This window comes from Panthera leo, chromosome D4 (genome assembly GCF_018350215.1).
Source record: "Panthera leo isolate Ple1 chromosome D4, P.leo_Ple1_pat1.1, whole genome shotgun sequence".
NCBI lineage: Eukaryota > Metazoa > Chordata > Mammalia > Carnivora > Felidae > Panthera > Panthera leo.
In genome coordinates, this window is record NC_056691.1 from 69,665,772 (window position 1) to 69,687,965 (window position 22,194).

Below are 22,194 nucleotides of genomic sequence, written 5' to 3' on the forward strand. Positions count from 1 at the left end.
ATTCTACCTGATGGCTAATAAAGGAAGCAAGATATTGAAGACTTTACCCAGGCCTTGCTAGTAGGAAAAAGAAAGAAAAGCCACCAAACTTTCTAGGAAGAATATATTTCAAGAACATGTGTGTTATTTGAATGTAACTAAGGTTTTTCAGAGACCAAAATGGTATCCTCAACCAGTTATTAAATAAACACAATGAAGAAATAAGCCAAGATCAGTCAGAGAATTATCCAGTCAAATCAAGATTTCTGTGGAAGACTAGTTCAAAGCAATGCTATTTTTTATAATAATTTTTTCATGTTTTATTTTATTTATTCTTGAGAGAGAGAGAGAGTGAGCGCACACAAGACAGCAGAGGAGGGGCAGAGAGTGAGGGAGACAGGGAATCCCAAGCAGACTCCGCACTGTCAGTGCAGAGCCTGATGAAGGGCTCAAACTCAAACTGTGAGATCATGAGCTCAGCGGAGATCAAGAGTTGGATGCTTAACCAACCGACTGAGCCTCCCAGGTGCCCCCAAGCAATGCTATTTCTTAAAAATAAGTAGAAACATAAATGCCAACCAATGATTCACTATTCAAAATAAGTTTAAGAACACCTGGCTGACAACTTATTACAAAAAGAAACTCTAACGGATGATATGAGGATTTAATTTGGGTATAGCTATTCATAAGCAGTAAAAATGTAGTAGAACTCTAACAAGTCCCAAGCAATAAGAGGAAAGGGTAGGGAAGGAGCGGAGCTAGGTTTGAGCTGCAAAAGGCCTTTCCCTACCTGAAATGACAAAGAGGAAAAAGGAGGGCAGAAGCCAGTGACTTGGAAAGAGCGTATGAAGAAAAAAAAGTTGAGGAATCATCTCATTCAAAAGCCCAGCCTGCAATACATGGACCCCAGAAGACATGGGAAGTTTCTGGCCAGAACCTGTGATGCACATCCAGCCCATGACTTAAAAATAACCAAAATCTTTGCATTTCCAGTTTCCAGGCTAACTTCACGCAAAGGGCACAGAGCCCAGCTGCAGAGGGAGAGAGGAAGAAATAGAAAGACTATTTATTCTTCTCCCGGGACAAAGCTGCAGTTCCTGAGCTCTAAGAGAAGGGGGAGGTGCATGCGTGGTACAAGAGGGGTTTCTCCCCAGCAAGCGACATGAGCTGCAGCGGGAGCAAGAGCCTGCACGGGGTGAGGGGGCTGTAGCTCACAGGGCTGACAGCAGGATACCGAAACTGAATTTTTCTTCTTATCGAAACTTGCGCTGCTCACATTATTCTCTCAAAAGGAAATTAAAAATTTTGAAAATACCAGGGTCCGTCACTAGTTTTGCACTGATTATTAGAAAGGCTCAAGACTGAAACAGGCTTCTCACAGAAAGCAGTGTCTAAAGGAAATAAGAATAGCATAAATCTTATCCCTACCTGATAGCTTCTTCCACAGACTGGCCAATAATATTAGAAGAAGGACCTGGCTGAGATAGTGGTGTCAGGCTTATCACCCACTTCACTGGCTTGTAGTACTCATCACTGGAACTTAATAGATAAAATAGTGTGGTCAGGAAAATTATCTGCAAAACAAAGGACAGTATCTCCTAAAAAATCACATTTGGAAACTACAGGAAGGAAACACAAATGGAACCAAGAAAACGCTTCACTGCAGAAGGAGAGGTAACATGCTCTTATCTACATGTACATACCAGAGATAGCACAAAATTGAGAAGGGCCGTCCCGCTGTAGAAGAGGATGGTCAGGAGGGTGGTGACCGTGGTGAAAAGCAGGCTCACGTTTCGGCTCATGACAATCCACAGAGACTCTAAGATCTGATGAAGAGGGAAAGCTGAACCATTAGAACTAATCCTGAGGAAAGAAGTTCCGACAGCTATCTACTCTGCTTTCAATACAAGAGCGTTAGTACCAGAAAGTGAAAAGACAAGAACGGAGTAGTATTTTATGGGTGGGGGGGGAAATACGTTATCATCTGAAAACACTTGAACGTTGAATAGTAAGGAAAATGGTTAAGAAAATCACAGTGAATCTAGCTCCAAATCATATCAGGTAGCCATTAAAGATATGCGTATCATAACACAGAAAAACATTTTATGACATAATTATAAATTGAAAACGGGGCATCTGGGTGGCTCAGTTGGTTAAGCTTCCAACTTTGGCTCAGGTCATGATCTCACAGTTCGTGGGTTTGAGCCCCACATTGGGCTCTGTGCTGATAGCTTGGAGCCTGGAGCCTGCTTTCAGATTCTGTGTCTCCTTCTCTCTCTCTGCCCTTCCCCCACTCATGCTCTGTCTCTCTCCCCAAAATAAACATTAAAAAATCATAATTAAAAAAAGTAAAACATAGGAAACAAAAATTTTATATATAGCATGATTTTAACTATGTAAAAATGATATGTGTAGAAAAAAAACCTACAGGAGAATATGCCAGAATGCAACCTGTATAGGATCATTAGTGCAGACATGAACATTCTAGTATTTGTCTTATTAGCTGCCTCCCCTCTTGCCATCTCCAACTTAGATTCACCTACAAATACAAAAGTATCACTTCGATGATTTCACTAAAATCACAATAAATAGGATAGGGTCAAGGGCAGAGCTCTACAGCTGACTATCTTTCTTCAGATAGACGATGACCCTACTGAATTCCTTTGATCCATCACCTGTAAATTCACTAGAATCAGTTATTAAAACGGTCACTAATATATGCTAAATGCTACTATAATACACGTTAAACACTACTAGAAGAAGATGTACAATAACTGTGGCACACCTAGATGTTTTCATTTCCTATTTTCTCGGGAACTTAAATTCCCTCTTGACAATATCTGTCCCGTGAGAGAAGCAGTGCAGAGGATACCAAGTTCATTTTAAAGACAGACAAACTGAAGCTCAGAGATGTTTTAAAATTTGCCCAAGGGCCTTGGAGCTAATAATTGGAACTAGAGCTGGGACCAGAACTCTAACGTCTGGTTTTATTTTGGTGTGCCCTTTCCAAAACAGCAGCTCTGTTTTTTGTCATATGTGCAAGTTACACCATCTGTTCTATGAAAGGCCTATCCATTCCTTTCCTATCTCAAATGTATCATTTATAAAGGCGTATTTTGTTGTCCCCGGCATTTCTTGCAAACCTCAGCTCAGTCTTCACAGGAGAGCCTTTGCAGGCTGGTTTCATTTACAATAACTCCTTACATAAAATCTTCAAAATGCCTTGCAATGCCTACAAAAATATGCATGACTGACCATTTGACCTTGTGGGACAAAGAATGGATGAATAATACCACTGATTCCAAGAAACAAACCAACAATACCCTTATTTGTGATTTTTACATGCATTCTTTTGGGGCTTCTGGCATTCTGGAATTTTTATTAAAAAAGTTTTTAAATAGTTTCTGGGTCACCCTGATAGGAAATACTCTGTGACAATTCTTAAGAAATTAACTGAAGACATTAATTGTAGACTGGTAGTCTCCAACAACAATCAAGTAACATTTCTGTGTACCCAAGGGGATTAGGAAGAAAGGTTCAGACCATGAGAGCTATCGGATATTACAAGAATATAGGCAGAAATAAAAAATCCGATCAAGGGTTGACTTCAACGCATTAAGATTTTTTTTCTGATGAGACAGGTAGTGACGTTAAAGAATGTGATTTTTTTTAATACTTTATAAGAAAATGTGTTGATATTTAGAGGATGTACAGAAAATCAGTGAACCAATAGTCTAAATGACCAGTGCATATTACAAAAGCATGTAAGAGTAAAAGACCCATTTCTATTCAAGACAGATCAATGGACTTCCATGTAAGGCAGTACAAAAAAAGTTTATATGGATATGGTTTCAAATTCCAAACTGCAATTAACATTTAAAAAGTACCATTTGTTGAGTTTTGGTGTAGTATCAAAGAATAGCCACAATTATCTGAAAAGGCTATTAAAAGACTCCCCTCTTTTCCAACTACGTATCTGTATGAGGCTGGATTTTCCTCAGATACTTCGATCAAAACAATGTATTCCAATAGACTGAATGCAGAAGCAGGTATGAGAATCCAGACATTAAAGAGATTTGCAAAAAAGTAAAAGAAAGTCACTCTTCTCACTGAGTCATTTTTTGTTTTGGAAAATGGTTATTTTGCAGATGCAAAAAATGTGTTAATATATAATGTTATTTTTTGTGAACTGATAAATATTTTAAAGTTCTCAGGTTTAACTGCTAATACAATAATAATCCATAGAACCCACGTGAACAAACAAAAACTCTGGAATCCTCAGACCAAGAAGTTTGACAACCACTGGACTAGAGAAAACAGATTATCAAACACATAAACTCTTAGAACTGAAGGACATGAATTTCTAGATTTAACTCCACACTATGATAGCTGTATTAGGTGAGTGGGAAGAAGGGCAAGTGTGAGTGCAGGGATTGGGGGAGGAACCGAAAGAGCTGTAAGAAAACCCCACAGGTGACAGAAGAGAGCACTGAGGGACTTCAAAGTCACATCCTTATCTTCATCTTCCAAATTAGGAAGCCAAAAGATAATACCTAAAATTACAAAACCAAGAAAGACCAGTATAAATATTATTTTGGAAATTTAGAGATAAATACCAGAGAAAGCTAAAAGAATTGACAGCTGTTTCCAGAAAACGAGACTGAAGTGGAGAAGCACAAAGCAGGGCACTGTCATTTTTTTACTGAAAATCTTATTAAACTATTATTGACTCTCTGCTATGGTCATCTATTAATAGTTTGATAAAAATTAAATTAAAAAAAAAATCTAGCATTGCGGGGCACCTGGATGGCTCAACCAGTACAGGGTGCAACTCTTGATCTCAGGGTTGAGTCTGAGCCCCACACTGGTTGTAGAGATTACTTAAAATCTTTAAAAAAAAAAAAAAAGAAAAAAAAAATCTAGCATTGCAAACCTCAACTTTTGTTAAACTGATGAAAGTCACCAGTCCATTCACAAGAAAATCCTCTCATCTCTGTGAAAAGCCACATGCCAGGACACTTTATAAAACACACTGTTGAACCAAGAGTGGTTGTTAAAACTTCAGCAATGCTACAAGCTGTTCCTTGCTGCCTTCGACCGACCGTTAGGCAAACAAGGCAGAGGTGGGTGGAACATGGTGGGAAAATGGGTGGTAAACAACAAGCTGAGCCTTTGAAGGACATCCAATCTCTCTAATGTAAGTGGAACCAGATTTCTATCTGCCAAAGACTTCGCGCACCAGAAAGGCCGATCTCTCTCTAGTGGTCCAGCGACATTCTAGTCAGCCTAAGGGACAGATACCTATCTCAGAATCTGAGAGCCCACAACACTTCACATATGCTTCCTGATTCAGCATTTCTCGGTTACTCTTCAACCACAGAGAAGGCACCAGGGGAGCTACTCCTGAGGCCTATGGTCTTTAGACATCTTCCTAGTGCATTTAGAACTCTCAAAATGGCAAATGTTGTGGCATTAAAAACAAGGTAACTAAAGGCCTCTAAGTGTGCACAGAAAACTGGAAATTAGAATTTCTATTTTTATTTCTAAGTCCAGTTTAACTAAAAATTCTATTTCTTACCGAAAGAAATGTCTCAATGTTCTCGTGAACAAAGGAAACGATATCCTGCCAGTCCAGGATGTCTCCCAGCCAGCTATTCTGACGATTTATATGCATCTTGTGTCCTTTGTGCCTTCCAGAATGCGTTACATTCTATGGAATAAAACGGTTCAGACATGAAATCTCCAAAAGCATAAGAAGTATAAATACTCTATTTTGTTTTATGTCCACGTGAGCACTTGAGTAGTTACTCAAAGGTGAAAAACTTTGCATTATTTAAGAAATCAGCTAAGAACTCTACCTAAAGACATACAATATGAAATACATTTTTTCTTCTTCTTTAGATACCTTCTAGATACCACCTGTCAGCTGAGCTCAAGCACTTCCTTTTTAATACATTTATGAACAACCTTCATTTCTCAATACATACTGACTGTACACCAACACAACATTTACTTTCTTTTTTTCCTCTTTTTAGCCCCTCTACCTTTTGGGGGGTCCCGATTTTTGCTTTTTTCTTCCTTTCCTCATCCCACTCCCCTAATTATTAACCTTCCATACAAGATAAAGAAAGCAAGGGGGAGAGAGGAATATAAAGTACATTAAAAACTAAAACAATGTTACATGTCATTTATATCTCAACAAAATGGGGGATAAATGAAAAAGAAACAAAAATGGGGAGAAAAATCTAACTCATCCATATGGAAGAGAAATACATTGACAAGAATGCAGGAATAATTAAATTTGAAAGAGATATGAATAAACAAAATGACTACTGAGGTTAAAATTCAGAAACATAAGTAGGTTCTTAACATTTTGTTTCTGTTCTGACACTTTTGCTAACATCGTAGTGATATATCAACCTTCATTATGCAATGAAGACATTAGGTGTTAGGAAAGAAAGCAACATACTTACCTACTTACAAACCTATGCTTCTAAAACACTGACTTCCCTGGGCCATACAATGAAGCTCAAAAGGGGTGAGGCATAGAAAAAAAGCTGTTTGTAAGCACAAGTCCCAGAGTCAGCAGAAAAAATAGATATAACCTTTCCAATTGACCAGTTCTTCAGCAGATTACTGCCTAGGGATTCCCCAATTAGTTCTAACCTCCAGTCTTTGAAACTCACAAAAACCAGCCGGCTTCCCTCAATTCATCCCAGGAGTGAAAACAGGTCACTATGCAACCAACTCAAATTTGAAATTGAGCTTTCCTCCCTTCTACCCCAAGTTAAAAGGATGATATATACATGCTCTTCTCCTTACCATCAACCCTGTCAAAATTTACCACCTTATCTCATTCTCTACCTCCTTCCCCACTGGATAGTCATCTTCCACAGCACAGCCCCTGAGGGTCCACAGGCACTGCCAACGCAGTATACAGTATGGTCCCATACAACCAGCTGCTTTTCAAAATCATCGTTTTTAAATTTAGTGGTAAATGGTATTATTTTCTGCCAGAAATTCTGAAGAGTGTATCAGCACAAGTAGCAGGTAAGGGTGATTAAAAATATACATCTCCAAACTTCTGGATCTATTTTCCTTCCTCAAAGAGACAAGTTCTTAATGTCTAGAGCTCTACTATCTAAACCAGTAGCCACTATGTACATGTGGCTATCAGCACTTCAAATGTGGCTAGTCCAAAAACTGAGATGTGGTATTAGTACAAAATACATATCAGATTTCCAAGACTTATAGGAAAAAAAAAAAAAAAAGGCTATAAAATATTGCATTAAGATTTTTCTTCCACTGCTTATATACTGAAACAATAATATATTGGGTATAGTGATGTAAGTGAAATATTTTTAAAATTAATGTCACCTTAGTTTTAGCTTTTTATTGTGGCCATTAAAAAATTAACATTATATCTGTGGTTTATGTTACATTTCAACTGTACAGAGATGAGATGCTGTTGAAAATAATGAACAGAGGAGGGGTGCCTGCGTGGCTCACGCAGTGAGCATCTGACTTCGGGCTAAGGTCATGATCTCACAGTTTGGGAGTTCAAGCCCTCCATTGGGCTCGTTGCTGTCTGGGCAGAGCCTGCTTCAGATCCTCTGACTCCCATCTCTTCCCCTCTCCCACTTGCTTGCTCTCTCAAAAATAAAGTATTTTTTAAAAGTAAAACAATGAACAGAGGATGGAATACAATACAGCACAGTGACAGGTGGGTTCTGCCATGGAGATTAACCATCAACTCAAGCTGACTTTTAGTGACCTGAGGTTTAAGACCCTGTAGCTTCCAAATTTCAATAAGTGACATCCAATGTTAATATCTATCTAGTCAATATGTATCTAGTCAATGAATCTGTAAAATAAAAGGACTTTATAAGTTTAAAATCGAAATCATCTAATAACTTACCTTTACAAACCAAGAATGATACAATCTGTCCCAAAGTTCTAGTACTTGCTTTTCAATTACAGCAGTATTGTTCACCTTATCTCCCAGAATTTTATGAAGCTGGAAGAAATAGATATAATCTGGTTTAATATCTCAGGCAACAATCCAGTAAAATTAATTCATGCTGGGTCTTTATATTTGTTCCAAATCAAACTAAAATGTTCCAGACTATTTAATTGCCTCTAGCCATCTTATAATCTTTCCTTAAACTCTGTACTCTTCAATATTCCCAGCAAATTTCCTTGCTTTTTTTGGCTTTTTGCTTTCCTCTATTTCTGGGTCTCTAAGAGAGCCACCTCAGGTTGTAAGAGAAAGGTACATGTGAAGCCATGATCACTGACTTAGCAAATCTTATCTGGCCAGAGACAAATATGTTGCATGTGACCCAAGTGTTTATCCATTACACAGAAATCTCATGTTACATTTATCACTGGTGTAAGAATTACCACAGAACTTCAAGTAAAATTTTAGGACCTTAGCTATAAACACAAATATTTCCCATAGTTTGCTAAGAGGCATCAGGTCTCAGAGTTATGACTGATGATGAGACTGGCTTCAGGGTTTGTGGGAATCAAGTACAGTGAGACAAGATAACTTTGAGGAAAGTTATTCATTATAATAAGCCACATTTTTGTTATTAAAACCATAACATAGGGGTGTGTGGGTGGCTCAGTTGGTTGAGCGTCCAACTCTTGATTTTGGTTCAGGTCATGATCTCAGGGTCATGAGATGGAGCCATGTATTGGGCTCCATGCTGAGTGTGGAGACTGCTTAAGATTCTCTCTCCCCCCACCTCTGCCCCCCACCCCTGCTTGCACACTCTAAAAACAAACAATAGCATAATAGTAAAAACATTTTTTAAAAGATAAACACTGATTTGTAGTCCCACTTCCTTACCACAAATGCTTCCATTATTCTATATCCTCTGCGACTTTTTGTGTTTATAAACATAATTTAGAATTTTTCATCACTTCATCACTTTCATCCTTACTTTTAATGGTTCCATATTAGTTTTGTTGTTTTTTTTTTTTAAGATTTTATTTTTCAGTAATCTCTATGCCCAAGGTGGGGCACAAACTCACAACCCCAAGATCAAGAGTTGCACACTCTACCTTAAGTTCTGATATTAGTTTATCATTACCCAATCATAGGATATGGAGATGGTTCCCAATTTTTAATGTCACAAATAACACTGCAATGAATGTCCTTATACACAACTTTTTTTTTCTTATTACTAATAGCATGATAAATGTATAGGAATCAAAGGAAATAGGCACTTTAATGGCTCTTGCTATGCACTGTCTTCCATAGGGAGTATACCAATTAACATTTTCCAACATTGTAGGAATAAACCAGTTTTCCCAAAGCCTTATGGATTGATAAATTTTTAGATAATTTAATAGCTGTGAAATTGTAACCAAATACTTTTCTTCTTCAGGTACAATAGTGACCACTTTTCTGTGTTGGTTTTCAATGAGTATTTTCTTTTGTGTGGCCTACCCACACCTTTTGCTTACTTGATGCTGTCCTTACAGATATCTGAACCAGTTTTTAGACTTATCTGATACAAACATATCTGCCCAATGTTTTCCTCTATACTTTATTCATAAACCAAACACAAATTAGTAAATATAACAGAAGCCATTATCTTCGTATAGCATTTTACAACTTACAAATGGTTTTCACCTACATTACGTGATCATTACAACAACCCCAAGGGTTAGGTCAGAAAAAGGTCTTTATCACCTTTGTTCTTTCAAGATGAGAAAACAGATTTAGGAAGAACCTACGACAGGCCCAAGTCAGGCAGCTAACTGGTAGAGGCAGGATGAAAAACTCTCTAGTACTCTTTCAACTACAGCATATATAACCTATGAACAAAAAACACCTAACACAGCAAATTGTCCAAAATAACTAAAAGCCACAATTAGCCCTGGTCTTCTTTTAATTACTTTAAATTTGTCTTTTGGGTATCATGACTGCCAGATACTCACAGACTGCCTAGTACCAGTTCCTTCTGTCCCTCTACTCTCAGTTTCTGAGACACCACCCCCCCCCACCCTTTAACCAGAAGAGCCCCCAGTCTAGGCTGTCCGCATAGCGGCATTCACCACAATAAAGCACTATCTCAAACTGGCATCCACTTCAGCACAGCTCAACAGTAAACAACTCTACAATCACCAAAGCACAGCTATTATTGGTGGTGTCTGAGATGCTCTTTGCAGACGAAAGACAGTGAAGCACTAAGAGCCGTCAGAATGCCATTTGAATGCTGGGTAACTTAAGGTGAATAACCTCACCTATAAAATGGGGATGGTAAGTCAGTGGGCAGTTGTCTGTTCTCACTTTGCTTGGAATCTTAACAGCCATTTGCCACAGGCTGACCAAGTCTTTCTGGAAACATCTTCTCTCAGCCTCTAAGATAAACACAGGCTGTTCCCTCCCACCTCACAGACTACTCCTCCTCCACCTTCTCTGCTGGCTTGCTTCTGTGACCTTCAAAAGCTGCTCTAAGAACCTATCTTTGGTCCCCTTCTATATGTACTTTCTCCTTAGGCCATGTCATGGGATACATTGTGTCCCTCCTAAATCCTAACCCCCCCCCCCACCCTATACCTTAGAATGTGACTGTATTTGGAAATAAGGTCTTTAAAGAGGTAATCAAATTAAAATGATGTCATTAGGGTGGGCCCTAATCCAACAGGATCAGTGTCCTTATAAATTTAAAAAAAAAAAATTTTTTTTAATGTTTATTTATTTTTGAGACAGAGAGACAGAAAGAGTAGGGGAGGGGCAGAGAGAGAGGGAGACACAGAATCTGAAACAGGCTCCAGGCTCTGAGCTGTCAGCACAGAGCCCGATGCAGGACTTGAACTCACAAACCATGAGATCATGACCTGAGCTGAAGTCAGTCACCTAACTGACTGAGCCACCCAGGCACCCCTGATCAGTGTCCTTACAAAAAGAGGAGATTAGGAGACAGACACACACAGACAGAAGACCATGTGAAGAAGACACAGGCATCTACAAGCCAAGGAGGGAGGCCCCATAAGAAACCAATCCCACCAACACCTTGATCTTGAACTCCCAGCCTGCAGAACTGTAAGAAAATAAATTTCTGTTGTCTGAGCACCCAGTCTGTGATACTCTGTCATGGCAGCCTTATCATACTAATACAGTTCACCTCCACCGATGGGCAGAGTAACAGGTAGAGTGAGTCTGACAACATTCAAACTTCCACCTACAGCCCAGATCTCTCCCCTGAGCCCCAGCTACATATGTCCAAATGCCTTTTCTGATATCTCGACTTAGAAATCTGACAGGGATCTCAAACTTCGCACGCCCCAAACAGAATTAGAGCTCGATCTATCTGTAACCCGCCTGACCCCCCACAACCTCCAAGATCTGTTCATCTCAGTAAAAGGCACAGCTACCCTTCCAGTCAGGCGAACCAAAAACTTCTTTCCCTTTCATTCCATACCCAATCCATGAGTAATTCCTGTCATAACCACCTCAGAAATACAAGTTAAATGTGACCATTTCTCTCAATTCCCACTTCAACCATCCTAGTCAAAAGTTCTCAAAATCTCCTCTAGGCTGTTGGAATAGTATTCCTTTAGCCAGGGGCCTGCCTTCTCCATTCCTGCCTATCTCTCCATCAAGGAGCCAAAATGAGCTTTGAATATCCTAAATCAGGTCACATCCCTTTCTGGTTTTAAATCTATATTTACCTTTATAACAAAAATAAAATCCCAACTTCTTGTTATGACCTATGGCTAGTTTTGTTACCACATCCCCTGTTCCAGCCACGTTGGCCTTCTTTCTTTCCTTAAACCAGTCTTGCTCCAATATCAGAGCCTGTGAATTTTCTATGCCCGCAACTTGAAACTTTCTTTTCCCAGATCTCCAGTGTTAGTGAAAAGATCACCTTCTCAGAGACATTCTGTGGCATTCCAGCTAAAGTATCACCCCAGGTCATTCTCTACCATGTTACCTGATCACAGCACTTTTCCATCTGAAACGGTTACCTGTTGACATGTTTCATGTCTACCCCCGCTCACCAGAGTAAGCTCCAGGAGGGTGGTAACTCTTTCTGGTCTCCTGCTTTCCCCCAGCACTTAGGACAGTGCCTGGCACATTTGTGGACTGGCTGTTACTTTCTTCATTCTAGTCATAGTCGAGAAGGGACAGAGAAAACCCATTCATGACTTATTCTCCTGCTGCCTCCAGGTACAAATTTCGGAAAAAAATTATGAGGCAGGAAGGTTAGCTCAAACAAGGATGCTGAATGAAGAAAGTAAGCTGGATTTGAGAAAACAGCAAACTAGCAGGCCTTGGTAAAACCCAAATAATGCATAGAGGATACAGGAGATAAGGCTGACAACATAGACATGGGGAAGGAAGATAGGAACCTTCTCTGCTCATACCTAAACACACCCCAAAAAAACTTTCTTCCCTTTCTGAGCATGACCTTTTTCCCTAGCTTCAGACCCTTCCACACTTTTGCTCCTGAGACCCAATTCTTACATGATTCTTAGCTGGATAAGATCTGAGCTTATTAGAAAAGCTACCCCTAGAGGGGAAGGGGAAAAAAAAAAAAAGGAAAAAAAAAAAAAAAAAGAGGTTAGAGTGGGAGAGAGCCAAAGCATAAGAGACTCTTAAAAACTGGGAACAAACTGAGGGTTGATGGGGGGTGGGAGGGAGAGGAGGGTGGGTGATGGGTATTGAGGAGGGCACCTTTTGGGATGAGCACTGGGTGTTGTATGGAAACCAATTTGACAATAAATTTCATATGTTGAAAAAAAAATTCATAAAACGAAATAAAAAATAAAAAAAAAGCTACCCCTATAATTTCAATGGTTCTTTTTTTTTAAACAACCTTATTGAGATAATTCACACACCTTACAATTCACCCACCTAAGTGTAGTAATTCAATATTTCTTGTAGTATATTCAAACTTACACAACCATTACCACAAGCAATTTTGAAACATTTTCCTTACCCCAAAAGGAAACGCCATACTTCTTAGCAGTCACTCCACCATTTCCCCCAATCTTCCCTACCCATGGAAACCACTACTCTACTGTCTCTATAGATAGGCCTCTTCTGGATGTTTCGTACAAATGGAATCATACGTATGTGTTCTTTTATGACTGCTTTCAACTGGCATAATGTTTTCAAGGTTCACCTATATTGTAGAATGTATCAGTGCTTCCTTCCTTTTTATGGCAGGTAATCGTATATAGATACACCACATTTTATTTGTCCATTCGTCAGTCAATACACATTCAATGGCTGGTTTTAGATATTACCCTCATGTCTTCTCAATCAGGACCATGAGTATGTTACCATCTTTGTTAGCAATACTCTTCTCTCTTCCGCTGTCTTTCCTTTTAGAGTCTCGAACAAAAGGTTTCAAACTTATCTTTTCTCTAAGTAATTTCTAAGGAACATTCTCCAGCTTTCCCCAAGTAGGTAGATTTTCAGAATACAAATTATATGCCAAAACAAATATATAAGCCAAAAAATTAAATACTATGCTTTCAGCAGAGTAAGTCAGCCAATATATTTCTAGAGGTCTAAGAGGCTTCTGCAATGGCTGGATCTTCTTCTGATAGTTATGAGATCTATACCAATAGACTTATCTTTCACTTATTCACCAAATATTTTTTAAAGACTTCCATGTGGCATTTGATTTGGTTACCTGGTTAACCAAATTCAAATTTAGGATATTCAAAGCTCATTTGGTTACCTGGTTACCTCAAGAAAATCAGTAACACAGATCTTTCTCTTAACTTTTTACTCAACAATAATTCCATCCTTAGGTTAGATTACTATACACAGGTAGACAGTGTAATTTCCAAGATAATTTTTTTTTGAGACTTCGTTCTTGAATTTTGAACAAGGAATCACATACCAATACTTTTTTTCTGGGCACACATCTAACTGCAACAAACCTTGTTAATCCCTAGATGATCCTAATTACTTCAATCTATTAAAACTCCAAATTACCGTCCTTCTCATAGGCACTATTGGGGGGTAGAGAATAAAAGGATATCCCAAATTTGTCCCATGGAGTCTAACCCTTACCTGCAATAACCGTGCCTTTTCCTCTATCCTTCATTTCCTTCCACAAACCTTCAGATAGACTAATCTCCTCAAGCAGACTCCTGTCTCCACATCTTGGCTCACAAAAACACTCCCTAAAATACACTCTTCCTTCTCTTTATTCATCTAAGATATATCATTCCTTCAGCGTTTCTCTCAAGTGCCATGTTAAAGCACCTAACCCAGTTTTGGGCATGAACTTCTAGCATGCTATAGTAGAAACAACAAGGGATTTAGAATTAATCTTCAGTTTGAAACTAAGTCTGCAGTTCACAACGTGACACTGGGAATTTACTTAGACTTGCTAAGCCTGTTTCCTCCTCTGTAAACTGGGTAAAATAATTCAGACTACTGCAAATTTCTTGGAAAGATGAAAAGAAAAAAACTAGAAATGCCAACCACAGTCACCAGCAGATAATATTTAATATTTGCTAACAACGTTTTCTTCTCCACAAAGCCTTATTTGACCAATCTTAATGACCATTATTTGTGCATCAGGACAGAATGAATATCTACCTTGAACAAGAAGCAAAGGACAAATCTCTCTGTTCAGGCTACTAGCACTATTTTTTTTTTTTTTAATGTTTTTATTTTTTTTTTTTTTTGAGACAGAGAGAGACACAGCATGAGCAGGGAAGGGGCAGAGAGAGAGGGAGACACAGAATCTGAAGCAGGCTCCAGGCTCCAAGCTGTAAGCACAGAGCCTGACACAGGGCTCGAACTCACGGACTATGAGATCATGACCTGAGCTGAAGTCGGACACTTAACTGACTGAGCCATCCAGGCGCCCCATTAGCACTATTAAATACAATCATCCAGAAAGTTTAATTTCATTGTACATTTCTTGTTGTCTAGTAGATTTAAGCCTATTTCAAAAACAAACTGTTCTAAACAGAATCTCCATTTATACTTTATTAAAGCAGTAAGTCCTACCAATGAAGAACCTACAAAGAGAAAGCCACAAAGAGAGGCTCTTCCCTTACCTTGTGGGTTATCCACTCTCTTCCATACTGATAAACGTTGTTAGCTGCAGAATTGAGGGCTCTTTGGACTACTTGAGCTTCAGGAAGCCAACTAATTTAAAAGAAAAAAGAAAAAATTTAAAACTAGCACATTTTTAGTGTACTGCACCAATTAACTCTTGGAATTCAATGTATTTAAACAATCATTAACTGACAAATTATTGATCAGTTATCACACATGGCTACAAATGAATCATATGTAGGAAGCCTTGACTTCCGACCCTAATGCTTATTTCTACCATTTAAGATTCCCTTCAAGCTTTCCTTAGCTATTAGACCCACTCTCCCCCACAAACTCCCTTTCATTCTGCTCTGTCCATACATGTTATCTGCCTTATTCAGCACCAGCAGAAGTGGTTCTGGGACACTGGGATAGTCAGTACCTGGGCAGAGGTTCTCAATGTGTGGTCCATGGACCAGCAGCATCAGAACTGCTTGGAAACCTGCTAGATATGCAAATTCTTGGGCTCAATTCCAGATCTACTGAAAAAGAAACTGGGCAGGGGCCCAGCAATCTGTACCTTAACAAGCCCTAAAAATGGTTCTCATACATGCTGAAGTTTGAGAACCACTGGTCTAAGAATGTGAAAAACTCAGAAAGAAAACAAGAAAATTAAGAGGGCGAATCATTGTTTTCAATTTCGTACTCACTGGAGATCTTTTTAAGATATGAGGACCTCCTGAGCAGCGTTTCAGCTATACAAGGAGCTCCATCTACAAGCTTTACTCCTTGTGCTTTGAGGGACAGACTCCTCACTTTCCTGTTAACTACCCAGGCTGCATCATCTGCCTTAATCAAGAATATGTTACATATACTCAATGTTTCCTCAACAAGAAATGTCTTCATATATTCTTTAAATTGTACCTCAAGAGATTGTTTACTAGAGATGTTGACATTCACAAACATAATAGTCCTGATCTCAACTATACATGAGTGATGCCCAAAGGCCAAGGCAAGCAGTAACTAAGTACTTTCCTGAGGCCTAAATATGACACACATCACAAAGCTGGCTTATGGGAAAGACTCAAATAGTGAGTCAAGTCAAATCTGCAATGTTCACAACTCACAGCAGTTTTATATACTTGTAGTAATTTATATAGTAAATCAGAAGTGGTAACTTGCATGTGTGTGCGTGTGCGTGTGTGTGTGTGTGTGAGAGAGAGAGAGAGAAAGATGGTCATAAACAGAAAAACAACTGCCACTACAGCCACAAAGTAATGATGCCTAGGACAGCAATGATCTTTAATGAGAGAAAAAGCATTCTGGATACATTAGAAAGTGGAATGTCAGGGCGCCTGGGTGGCTCGGTCAGTTAAGCATCTGACTCAGTTCAGGTCGTGATCTCACAGTTTGTGGGTTCGGGCCCCACATCGGGCTCTGTGCTGACACCTCAAAGCCTGGAGCGAGCTTCCGATTCTGTGTCTCCTTCTCTTTCTGCCCCTTCCCCACTTGTGCTCAGTCTCTCAAAAATATATAAATGTTAAAAGAAAATTAAAAAAAAAAAAAGTGGAACGTCAAATTAGTAATGGTTTCAACCTTTAATATTAACCAGTTCTTCCTATACTCCAAATAAAATATTTGTGAAACTTTTGGCAAATTCTCAACTATTTCTCAGCAAGTAGGACAAAACTTGCTATAATTGTATTTCTCAGCAGGTAGGACAAAAAGAGATGATTACAAATATAATAATCTAAGTATGTGAACAGGAAACTGGGATCTTTAAACACAGATGGGATTTGGAAGAAATTAAGTACCTTTTAAATTATCCTAGTATTTACAGTTCATCAGTGCTCTGAAGGGAGCTGAATGTTTTCAATTAACTGGTAGTACACTTCATGGGGAAAATTATAACCTGTAGTGTTTTGTTTTTTTAATGTTTGTTTATTCTTGAGAGAGAGGCAGACAGAAACAGAGTGTGAGTAGGGGAGGGTCAGAGAGAGAGGGAGACACAGAATCCCAAGCAGGCTCCAGGCTCTGAGCTGTCAGCACAGAGCCCAACGCAGGGCTCGAACTCACAAACTGCGAGATCATGACCCGAGCCCAAGTCGGATGCTTAACCGACTGAGCCACCCAGGTGCCCCATAACCTGTAGTGTTAAAGTAGGAAGATTGACAGAAGTATTTGAATAGATCCTTAATAACTAACAAGCATCTATAAGGCCTGATAAACTCTTGCTGGCTACTGTGAAAACACTTTGCCAACGTCATCACACAGGTGTCCTAAGAGCGCCAGATGAGAGGAGAGCTGATGTGAGGCTAAGTCAAAGGTCTTGGCTCCATCCAGACCTCCTCACAATGAGCGCCCTGTAGGAGACACAGGGCCAGAAACACCTGAGCAACTCTGGCTGAGACAAACTGGGATGTGCTTTGGTCTTATTATCAACCAGAACCAATCACTAATTCTACTACACTATAAGTCAAGAGGGATCAGTCAGGAGAAACCACGTTCCTAGAAATTGGATTGGCCTACCCTCATCTTCCTGGGGAGAGGTTAATCTCTATCACAGTGTGACTTACCAAAAGAACAGCCCCATTAAAAACAACTTAGCTTAGCCTGGGGGATTCCTCCCAAGTAAGGGAAGGCTAAATCACATTCAGTACCATTTTAATGCCATCTCCTGAGGAGGGTCATGAGAATCAACAGGCTTGAGACTAGTTAATAGAAAACAAGAAATGGGCTCCAAGTGAACAAAATTGTTCAAGACAAGAATAAAGATGTGCTCCAATTTCATTTTCTATGAAGCTCTGTGAAGATGACCCTACCCTGCCTATGTCATTTATCCACCAGCTCACAAAACATACTCATGGGAAGTCGAGGTACCTACGTAGGGTATATAAAACGTGCATCACATTGGAAGACAGCATATCTAACCAGTTCTTAACTGTATCTCTCCCACTAGATATATCTACGTGAATTTTCCACAAAGTCAACTGCCATCTTCAGGACAGGAATCCACTGAGTACTGAGATTGCAAGAACCATTAGTATTCATTCATGTCTACCTCCATTAATCTGTCGCAAAAGAATCAGACTTCCCACAGATGATCAAAGCCTAAACAGCTTTTAATTCCTTCCATCTTCCTGCTTGGAATATTACACAGCAATAAAAGGGAACACGCTAATGATACCTACAATGTCTTCAATGAACTTCAACAGAATTATGAGTAGTGAACTTTGTTCACTACCAATCTTTCAATCTCACAAGGTTACATACACTATGATTTGATCTATGTATCAATAATGAAACAACAATATTATAGATACAGAGAACAGATTATTGGTTGCCAAGCGTTAGGGATATGTTAAACGAGAAGGTAGAGGGTAGGTGTGGCTATAAAGGGGTGGCATGAGGAAGCCTGTGGTTATGGAACAGTTCTGTTCTTGATGGTCTTGATAGCTTATAGGAAGCTACACATATGATAAAATTGTAAACACACATATACACAAATGCATGTAAAACTAGGAAAATGTCCATTTCCTAGTTTCGTTATTGTATCATAGTCATGCAAGATGTCAACATTAGAGGAGGTGGGCTGAAGAGTCCATGGACCTCCCTATAGCTTTCTTTGCCATGCCTGGTGAATCTAGAATTATTACAAAATTTAAAAATAAAAACAACCAACTTTCTAAACTGCTCTGATCTGGGGCTCCCCAGATTGTGTGTGCCTTCAATACAGTAGCAGCGACAGTCCTACTGCCATTGAAAACCAGTATAGAGGGGCTCTGGGCTTATTTCCATTACAGGAGAATGACCGCCGAAAAAGAGGAGCCCTTGAGATATTAACGCTGCCTGATTTTTAACTTCACTCCAGATCACTCTCCTGAACTAAACACCAACACAGCCAATGGTCTTCCAGATGCCTCTGCCTACCATAGGCACCTCAAACACAAAAGATAAAAAAAGGAAGCAAATTCTTTTTCCCACCGTATCGGCTCCTCTATTTCCTATCTAGGTGAATCTACCATCATCAACCAACTTTCAAAGCTAGAAACAAAAGTCATGCTAGATTTCTTCCAACTATATCCAGTTGACCACCAACCAACCTCCTTAAGATCTTACTAACCCTATTCATTTCCATTACAAATGTTCACAATTAAGGACTTCATCAACTCTCATCTAATTCTAAACGGCTCAAATCTTGTATGCTGTGCATCTTTTCTCATAGTATAGAGGGAAAGACTATTCTAGAATGAAATCTGATTATGCCACTTCTCTTCTTCTGTCCTTAATTAAGATAATAAACATTATCTATCACCTTCAAAAGTTTCCTTGTGCATCTACGTACTCCCTTCCTGGGGCCCACCCCTATCCACAGACACCACTGATCTTTCTGTCACTATGGATTAGTTTGCATTTCCTAGAACTTAGCATAAATGGAATCATACTGTATCAGTTGTTGGTTTTTTGGGGTTTTTTGTTTTTTTTATTTTCTGCCTGACTTCTTTCACTCAGCATACTTATTCTGAGATCTATCCATGCTGCTGCATGTACAGTTTATTGTCACTGAATGCTAAGTGAAATGCTATTCCTTTCTACGGATATACTGCAATTGGTAACTAACCAGGAATATTAAGGACAAGCACTTTGAGTGTGAAATACATTTTGAAAGATGTCCTTTTTAAGGATATTCAAATATGATTCTAAACCAAGTTCAAGAAACGTCCTTTGCAGGTTTTACATAAAGGAATAAAGTCAATTCAAAGTAGAAAAGCAAGTGAAATCTCAATTTGCAATCCCAAAACTGGCAGAGTACTTCCTACTTACATTAGTGACTACTTTGAAGGTATTAAAAAAAAAAAAAAAAAAGGCCATACAGTTTGTCAATCAAATTCAACAGGATGACATAAAACCCTTGTCACAGAAGCCAAATTAAACAAGTAAAAAAGAGACCCTATCTAAGACAGGGGTTGGCAAATGTTATCTGTAAAAATATTTCAGGCTTTTCGGGACATAAAATCTGTATCACGACTACTCAATTCTACCTGTTCTTGCACCCCCCCTCCCCCAAACAACCACAGACAACATGTAAATGAATGGGTATGGGTGTGTTCCAATAAAACAGGTGGCTAGATCTGGCCCTGAGCCAGACTGCCTACCCTGCCTCCAAAATGACACAATGTGAAAACACTACTGACCCTGCCACTGGGGGATTATCTCCAATTCTGTAACCTTTGATTCTGCTTCCTCATCTGTGAAATGGGGATAGCCTCTTCAACCTCCTCAGTCACTGTGATGAACACCTACATATAAGTGTAGGTGAAAGGCCTTTGCAAATCATATACATGTTGTAAACTATAAATCTCAATACAAAGTCATTTACCATAAACTGTTCCCAAAATCGTACACACTTCCCTCTCCCACCATCCCCCAATACATGCTGTTCTGATGCAAAAACAACAACATTCATCAAAGCTTTGGCGAACTCCATCTTTTCTCTTCCAACATAGATACATCAATGAAGATAAGATCGTTTTGTGCAGATACTGAACGTAGGCCATTCATTTCTATTTTGCCAAAATAATACTCTTACTTTGCCCACTCAGGGTGATTTGCTAGAGTCTCATTAATCAAATTGCTTGTGACTTCAATCATGTGCACACTCTCTTGATGCACCTGTATTACGGATAGGAGAGAAAAACAATCTCAATAAAAAATAAGCCCAATTTAACATTTATTTTTCCACACTATTATTGGAACAATGCTTTTAGAGTTAAATAATTACACATCTTAGTTTCAATTAATTTAGAAACCTGTACTGAACAGCCGTTATACATAATGTCCTATGACACTCACTATGGGAAACAAAAAGTACATAAAAGCTCCCTACCTTCAAGAAGCTCAACAACTTAGGAAAAACAACATGTGAATAGGTACATACAAATATTTATACATATACACAAGACAAATACATAAATATATTAATTTCACACACGTGTGTGTATAGTACATATAAGCAATATCAACACTGCATGAACAGTGCTTATGGAATTATGAAACAGTGTGAGACATACAAACAAGCAAATAAAGAACTTAGCAAGGTTTTTGAGGGGGGCGGGGAGGGAAGCCAGCTGAAACTGTATCTCAGAAGTTACCTTGCTCAATAACCAAAAAATGAGACAGACAAAATGGAACAAGCCAGCCTTAGAGAATATGCTCTATATTTTACTATTTTCAAATTGGGCATACCAGGCAGTTTGCCCTGGTGAGTATTCCGTGCTCACTCGACAACAACATCATCCTGCTGTTGTCACTTCACATTGACTAACGGTGTTTTTCAAGCCTTTTCGATTCTTAATTTTCTATCTACTTATTCTCTCAGTTACCACAAGAAGAGTATTACTGAATCCCTAACCATAATCACTGGTTTGTCCATTTCTCCTTTAATTCTGACTATTTTGCTTCACCTTCTATTTAGCTCTACCTTTAGGAATACACACGTTTTAAAACTGGTAAATCCTACTGCAGTGTTACCTCTTCTATCGTTATGACAAGTCCTTATTTCTTACTTACCTTCAGTAATGTTTGTTTAAACTATCTGCTCTTACATTAATATAATCACCCTACAAACCTTACGTTTACAGTGTGAGTGGTGGGTGTAACTTTTTTCATCTTTTTACTATCAAACTTTTTAGGGCTCTGAACTTAAAGGGTATCATTTACAGATACCACTTAGCTGGAGCTTGCTATTTTATATCCAGTCTGAAAATCTCTGCCATTTAATTGCTTCATATTTAATATATGCATTGATATGATTGGATTCAGTCTGCCATTGTGCGATTTGTCTTCTGTTTCATCCCTACTGGTATTCTTTTACTGCCTTCTTTTGTGTTAAGCAACATTTTTTAGTATACCATTTCAGTTCCTCCAAAATTTGTTAGTGGTTGCTATTTACCTTAAGCTTATCTTAAGCTTAAGCTTACCACATCTTTAATTCATCATAGATCACCTCAAGTTAATGCTGACTTCCAATAAAATATTTATAAGAACTCCATACCACTATGGTTGTTTCCCAGTCTTCTTCTTTGTGCTATGGTTATACATACATAGTCCATCTATGTGTATTATAAACTCTACAATACAGTGTTAAAACTTTTAAATAGTCCTGTTATTTGAACAAACTGAAAAAG

The 22,194-nt window shown here is 38.8% G+C and overlaps 1 protein-coding gene across 1 annotated transcript in view; it reads right to left on the bottom strand.

Moving 5' to 3' along the window:
* The window catches only part of TMEM245 (transmembrane protein 245), a 97,719-nt gene that overhangs the window by 31,247 nt on the left and 44,278 nt on the right, over nucleotides 1-22,194 (bottom strand). Inside the window, exons 8-13 of the mRNA XM_042912380.1 lie at nucleotides 20,598-20,680; nucleotides 15,028-15,118; nucleotides 7,898-7,996; nucleotides 5,558-5,689; nucleotides 1,683-1,805; nucleotides 1,408-1,553 (exon numbers count right to left, since the gene is read on the bottom strand). Coding sequence (XP_042768314.1) covers nucleotides 1,408-1,553; nucleotides 1,683-1,805; nucleotides 5,558-5,689; nucleotides 7,898-7,996; nucleotides 15,028-15,118; nucleotides 20,598-20,680 — 674 coding nt within the window. The remainder of the gene's footprint in view (nucleotides 1-1,407; nucleotides 1,554-1,682; nucleotides 1,806-5,557; nucleotides 5,690-7,897; nucleotides 7,997-15,027; nucleotides 15,119-20,597; nucleotides 20,681-22,194) is intronic.